Consider the following 8,079-nt stretch of genomic DNA (forward strand, 5'->3'; position numbering starts at 1 on the left):
TATTTTACAATAAGTAATTTAAAACTATAAAATGTAAAATCTGAGTTAATACTTAATTTAGTCCCCTCCCTACAAATGGATCTATAGGGACGCCACTGATACAAATATGATAATATTATGTAGTTACATAATACATAATACATAATATTATAATATTATAGATATAATTGATATATCTAAATATCGAGATTTAATTATTCTTATAATGCGATGTACCTAGAATAAATATATAATATTATATTTTGTATGTTTATCAAATTTAAAATAGTTAACGATGTTCGATGATCAAATATTTTAGACATGAGTATAGATTTATAAAACTCGCATCAAGTTTTCCGTGCTGTTTCCGTATTGGTCGTCTAGTAGTTCATTGGGTATTTGCCTGTGTTCTCTTGCTGCATTTTGCTGAATCAGCTCCCTAAGACGAACAAAACAGAAATATTTAAATTAAACGGAATAGGTTAGTTTAAATTAATTAAAATCGTTGGCACTTGGCAATAAAAATGTTTGAGCAACTTTAAAAATTTTTATTTTGAGATTCCATCATTAAATAATTACATTGGATAATATTATATAAATAATATTAACCAATATGCCTCATGTACTAGCTAATTATTATTTATTTATAATATTAATACTAATATTTATATAATTTATTTATACCTATACCTTTGCAAGGATAATAATCTATACTTGACACACATATGGGTACTCACCTCGCTTTGCGTTTAAGTATTTCTTGGGCGTTCGGGTAAAACTTAATGGCTTCGTTAAGGTCTTCTTTGCTTAGAACAAAAATATTGGAAAACCCATGAGACCTGTGTTTTATAATAAAATTAGTTATTAGTAGAGCCCAAAATTAAATGCCCTAAAAATTATCATTAGATAGCAAAACATTATCTTTTTATTATTACAAAAGATCATTGTAACACGCATATGGCATATTTTAATATTTAAGGAAGTTAAATAACTTCAAAGATTAAAAACGATAATGACGAAATTGGGAATAAATAATAATTCGTTGGCGATGGTTTTTATTGGTGAACATCATGAGTGATTATTCATTGATAACATTCTTAAACATAAATATAAATCTGAGGTTGTGTTCAATTCTACACTCAACTTTTAAAATTTTAAAATTGTAAGCATTGCATTATAATTCTAACAAATACTATATTTTTCACTAAAAACTTGAAATATGTATATTATGTCGCATCCATATATCGACATATCGCGTTATAGTACGTTTCACGAAATGGAACCGCGGTTTCTCCATTTCACGTAATTACACAATATCACTCAACTGGGCGTTAGCATACCCAGGGATATCTTACAGAGATCACTGGCATCAAATGAACATCGAAAATCACAAAATAACTTCTCTTCGATGCTTCTAGGACTAAATACTGCACAGTGGGTATGGATTATATTTCATGAAATGGATACATCTAACCGTCATTAACGGAACTTATTCCGTCATTTGGATGTCCATATAGCAAAAATTAAAAAACTTCGAATTTTGATAAAATAGGTACGTAAAAATCAAGATAATCTGCAAATTAATTTGAGTTGGAAATTCATAAAAATGTTTCTTATTAAATCTAAGATTTGAAAATATATACAAGATACCTCATAAGTTTTTCTACCTTTATAAAAAAAATTAAAATAATAATAAAAAAAAAACACACATCATTGTAAAATCAATACATTCATCGATCTGTTCAGAATCTAAAATAAATATAATTTATAAAATGTACGAAAAAGTAGTAAGCAGGTATTGGTTACATAAATCAAATTAACCTACGTACTAGGAATGAATTTTTCAAATAAACCCAAAAAAATGCACTTTGCATTAATATCTTGCGCTTAGTTATAAATTATTTTGATACGATTCCTAACACATGTCGTATAAAATTGTTATTATATTATATAAGTAAATTTTGTATAGTGTATAAATCTTTACAATAAAATGTATTATCATAGGTTTCCACTGAGCAAGCTTAAAAATAAACGAAACGAATTGGAGTGCGCAAGAAATGGAAACCACGTTGATATCTAGGGTAGGAAAAAGTTTTTAACTGCATAATCTTATAAGTATAAATAAAATATAATAATAATACATAATATTGTACTTAATGTATTCTAATAAATTATTATTTGTAATATCTCCATATATTAAAATAAATTAACGAAGCCCCAATTGTGGTGGGGTGGAGGAGGGGGCTAACGAAACCAATCGCTCGGCGCTCCCCCAAAACTGCCTCAAGTCTATAAAAACCATATTGTCAATACACATTGCTTACAAATACACTAACTACTTAACGGATTTTTGGTTTCTTCATCATAAAAAATGTTCACATAATAATTTGCAACTCCATTTGCAAATTAGAATAATTCCGCCAAGGGCAACGAAATATTCAAAGTCCCCACAAATACGCCATGTCAATTATAGCCAATTTACAGGTACCTACCGGAATTAATATAATTTGAACTTTGAAGAGCCTATTACCCACAGAATATATTATTGCCCTAATGGCCTAATATATATAACGTTAATTGGCTATTACCTGACGTCTGCTGTTCTCCGGTTAGTACCACACAGACTCAACAAGCTGATTTCACCGAACACCGATCCTTCCGTGAGCGTGGCTAATACTTCGTCGTCGTTTTCACCTCCGACCACTTGTACTTGACCGGTTTTCACAATGTACATCTCTTTGCCGACCTCGCCCTATCGAATATTCATAATAATGTGATATTAAACTTCTGGATCCTTGCGTACATTGATTTGCTTTCATGTGCAGGAATCCTCATATATACTTATAAATATAAATGCATAAAACACACACACACACACACACACGTAATAGCGCAATATTCGAAATGGTAATGGAATATGGTATGACTGGGATGACCATAATATATTTCATATCTATGTCACATCTATGGATAATAATCTTATCTCTAAGTTGAATAATAGATCAATTTACTCTAATATTAATGCATTCAGCACAGTAGCGTGCCCTGCAGGTAGGCCTGGTAGGCCCAGGCCTACCCTGTTTTCAAATAATAATTATTAATATTTTTCAAGAAACATAATTTTATACATTTTTTTCTTCATAATACGATATGTAATTGAATCATTTTGGAACAAAGATTTTTTATTTATTACCCACTTACAGCAAGTGTTTATACGTTTTTATACGTCATTATTAATTCTTTCCTTCATCGCAAACAATAATTGTAGCCACAGTACTGCTTATCGGCTAAAAACTAAGACTAAAAATAGTAAATAATAGACAATAATACACCCGAAGTGAGTTATTTATACATTCGTCACTGGCCGTTTACTGCTGACAATCGTCATTTGATATAAGATAATGAATATGGTTTAAAAAATTTGTTATTTTTTGGTATTAATAATTTATTAGTTTATTACAGTGTGTACTGTGTAGTCGTGTAGACATATTATAGTAACTACTGACTTGTGTATAAGGAATCTTGTATTACATTTTAAAATCTTAGTTCTAAAAAGAAAATTTTTTACGAATTATAAACTCAAAATAATTAGGTAATTTTCGTGATTTTTCCATATTTTGTCAATTTTTAAACTTTAAATGCTAATAAAAAAAAACTGTGACTAAGGATTTTTAATATTTTTCAAATGTCATTGTAATAATATAGTAGGAGCCTTGTATTAAATTTTCAAGTATTTTTACTCAACAAATAAAGTTTTATTGACATTCATAGAAAAAAAACTAATTAAATTGGAAACTGAAATTGTCCGTAAACAGCTCAAAACAAATCAAAATATTTTGAAAATTTTGAAAATTTTATCATGTATAGAAAATGGAAATATAAACAACCAGTGAAAATTTCATGTATCTACAGTCATTCGTTTTAATGTTACACCAAAAACCAAAATCAATTTTCTCGAAAACAGATTTTGCGTAAAAATTCCCATTTTTCCTTAATTTTTCTTTTGTTTTTCACGGCGCTTTTGAAAACTATTGGAAAAATGTTACTTTTGACCCCCCAAAGTACCAACTAGATTCACTTTCCTATCAGAAAAGATATAAAATTATTTATAATTTATAATTATTTTTTTTTCTAATTCAATTTAAAAATATTATAAAGTTTAAAAAAAAAAAAATGTGTATTGGGTACATCGTACATATTATATAAACTAAAATAATTATAAGCGGGCCTATCCTACATTTTGATCTTGGGCACACCTCTGATTCAGCACAAAATTGGTCCAGCCGAACCCAAATTCGATAGTTATTTATGTTGGGAATTTGTGAGACAAGACGACACAATATGTGGTGTGCTGTTTTCTTAACGCTTCACGCGTGTAATTTGAAAAATGAAAATGTATTTATGGACTTTGAATTAAATATGCGCATTTAGCAGGTATATCTATAGGCATGTAGGTATACGCTGCAGGTGTGCTCTATCCGACTTTTTTTTTAAAAATAGAGTAAGGTATTTATCTAATATTTATGGACCTATTATATGGTACAGCACCAAACTGTTCAAACTACAAGTGTCCAACATTTAACAGTCTTAACACGCGCAGTAGTTTCTAATACTCACCTTGCGGCATATATAATCCCCTGGCAAATACAATATCGGTCGCAATTTTAACACCAACTCTCGCAATAAGGCTTTGTCACAGTCTTTGAACAATTGAACCTTGTTCAACGTCTTCATGTGCACATTGATGGCTACGTCGGTTTTCATTTTATGTGGTAAAGAGTCCAAAATACGATTTTCATCTGTTTGAAGAAAATAAATAACATTCAAGAATAGAGGCGTAGGTATAGGTACATTAATATAGCAATGTAAAATGAAGCGCATTTTATGTTGACTGCCGAGTGGCAGTCATACGTCTCCAAAAATTAAGTTGTTTTAACGCTTTAATTTTTTTCGCTTATTTTATTTATGAAGAACTTATAATATGTTTTATGAAAATTATTTTTTTTAAAACCAAAAAATGTTGGTTAGTGGGTAAATATTATATTGCATATAATTTATAAACGAAGAATATAAAATATATATTAATTCTTATCAATATTATGATATAATTATTATAGATGTGCGTAGGGGTGACCTAGCCTATTGACATATTACTTCTCTATATACTTCATACATTTACTTGTATAAAATACTATAGGTGATAATTTTATATATTTTAAATTTACATTATTAACAAATATAAAATGTAATAGAATTTTATAATCAAACTACCGCGTCCACGGTAATTTTTTGGTTGTAAGATTATTTAAAAATCTAGTACAAAATAATCAATAAACCACTTAAAATTTTTAATTTGTTTTAAAATAATTCAAAAAGGGACCTGTAAAGATTATTTGTTCGTGATTTTTTAAAATAAGTGTGTCCCTTTAATGCACCCAACTATAACTATATAGGAACACATTTTTAGAGGTTTAAAGTTTCCATAACAGTAATAATAGGTAGGTACTATTAGGTATTAAAATATAATTTTGATATAGAATATAGATATTTAAATATTATTATAACATTTTTGGAAAGCTTAATTCCTAAAGCTCACTTCTCCCTCTCAAAGTACATTGTAACTTGAAGATAACAGAAAAAACATTAAAATTAAAATTTATAAAATTGGGCAAATAAAATTTACCGGGCGGAAATGTTTTCACAGACCGTCCTTGGAGAACGTGCGTATTAATATTTATAGGCATAGGCGAAACTAGGAAATTTATTAGGACATGCCAAACGATAAATATGAAAACAAATTCTAATTACAAAATAAGGTTTTTATAAATTTTTAAATTTTATTAAGTCAGAATGTTATCCAGTCAGTATTAGGTCTGTAATGCAATCTGCTTGCGACTAGCCTGACTGGCTGATAGTTTCGCCTATGTAAATATATTATACCTATATAATACAATATATATTCATGCTTATTAAGCATAAAATATAATACGAGTATTATTATCTACCTAAAGTTCTTTGCTGTTCCCAAGTGAACGAAAACCATTGTTCCACCCGTTGTCGTATTCGTGGAGGTATGTTTAATTTCCTCAAATATTCTAATGTCTCATCTTGAAGTTTCCTGTATTCGGTTTGAGATCTAGTGGCCGTCGCTATTATGTCACGTATCTATAAGAAAATATCAAAAAACAATAATGAAAGAAACGTCATAAAAACAGCGATAATGCAAATTACAATACCTATATATAATATGTATTAGGTGTTATGCACCTAACATCTTGTACTTAAAATATACTACAGGGATGATTTGGCTGATGAACAGGTGTGTGCAGATGTCCACTGGGATCGCTCCTCATATTTAGATTTTGGAACTGGTATTCGATAATATTATAAATTAGGTATGTCTACTATCTAACAATAAATTAAATAACATTTGTACGTCACAAGTAAGTGGTTGAAACTCGAATTGTAACATGTCAATCTAACCTAAGTTCCCAGCAGGTAAAAATCACCAGTTAGTATGAATACTAACGTTAAGTTCCTATACACCACTGATTTTATAATATATTACAAAATCAATAATAGGTATACACGAACAAATACACTAGCACGTAAGTTCCCTACGGGAATAAGAAAATAACGAATACAATTTGCCTCCCCAATTTATTCAGACTTAGGACTGAAATATTCGAAAAATTTAGAATTTTAAAATACACATAACTATAGCTTTAGAATTAAAATATGAAAGAAAAACATACGAGATTCATCGTAGACAATTTTTACTTTTTACCACTAATCCATTTTAGACAAATAAATGGTTTGAAACCAAGAATCTGGATAAAACGGATTGAATACGAAATTCAAATAGTTGTACTATTGTAATCCGGTAAGTCAACAAATTGCGTATATTATGTATATAAAGCTATAAGAATGCCTAGTAAAGTAATCGGTATATAATAATATTATAAAGTTTACAGATCAGTTGCATGTTCATATTTTTTAAAAGCAGGGATAATGATATAAATTGTTGCCAATTTCCAGACCGCTTTTTATGTGGCGGCAATATACTTTCATTGCTTTAAATACCATTTATATTAAATTACCATGTGTATAATGGCAAAAATAAGCCAAAGGGGGTTGCCCAAGAGAGATGCCTTTGATACAGATACAAATTCAGACATCATTTTAGATTCTGAGTGGAACGATGAATGTATTGATTTTACAATGATGTGTGTTTTTTTTTTTAGTTTTTTTTATTTTTTTATTTATTTTTTAATTTATTTTTTTATTTATTTTTGTGTCTGTCATCACCTTTTAGGACAGTAAAACTGCTTCGATTTTCTTCAACAGTAACTTTTATGATTGGAAAGTGAATCTAGTTGGTACTTTGGGGGGTCAAAAGTAAAAATTTCCCAGTAGTTTTCAAAAGCGACGTGAAAAACAAAAGAAAAATTAAGGAAAAACGGGAATTTTTACGCAAAATCGATTTTTAACAAAATCGATTTTGTTTTTTGGTGTAACTCTAAAACAAATGACCGTAGATATATGAAATTTTCACAGGTTGTTTATATTTACATTTTCTATACACGGTAAAATTTTGAAAATATTTTGATTTATTTTGAGCTCTTTACGGACATTTTCATTTTCCATTTTTTTTTAGTTTTTTTTCTAAAAATATCAATAAAATTTTATTTGTTGGATAAAAAAGCTTGAAAATTTAATAGAAGGCTCCTAGTATATTGTTTCAAAGGCAGATGAAAAATATTAAAAATCGTTAGTCACAGTTTTTTTTTATAAGCATTTAAAGTTCAAAAAATGACAAAATATGGAAAAATCACGAAAATTTGCAAATTATTTCGAGTTAGAAATTCATAAAAATTTTTCTTTTTAAATCTAAGATATGAAAATGTAATACAAGATTCCTTATAAGATTATCTACCTTTATCAAACAAAAAATATCTATAAGAAAGTCAAATTAAATTTTTATGATCGTTTGAAATTCAAATTTTTACAACATTGGATATTCACTCGATTTCTCATGTAGCGATTTCCTTATTTTGTTGTAATTCAAAAACGAATAACTGCAGATACATGAAAATTTTA

At 28.4% G+C, this 8,079-nt stretch overlaps 1 protein-coding gene across 1 annotated transcript in view; it reads right to left on the reverse strand.

The window, feature by feature from the left end:
* Window positions 1–212: 212 nt before the first annotated feature.
* The window catches only part of LOC100164178 (cyclic nucleotide-gated cation channel beta-1), a 34,280-nt gene continuing 26,413 nt past the window's right edge, over window positions 213–8,079 (reverse strand). Inside the window, 5 exon segments of the mRNA XM_029488883.1 lie at window positions 213–418; window positions 717–818; window positions 2,568–2,731; window positions 4,597–4,778; window positions 5,985–6,144. Of these exon segments, the coding sequence (XP_029344743.1) occupies window positions 313–418; window positions 717–818; window positions 2,568–2,731; window positions 4,597–4,778; window positions 5,985–6,144 (714 nt within the window). The 3' untranslated portion in view covers window positions 213–312.

Source organism: Acyrthosiphon pisum, chromosome X, assembly GCF_005508785.2.
Source record: "Acyrthosiphon pisum isolate AL4f chromosome X, pea_aphid_22Mar2018_4r6ur, whole genome shotgun sequence".
NCBI lineage: Eukaryota > Metazoa > Arthropoda > Insecta > Hemiptera > Aphididae > Acyrthosiphon > Acyrthosiphon pisum.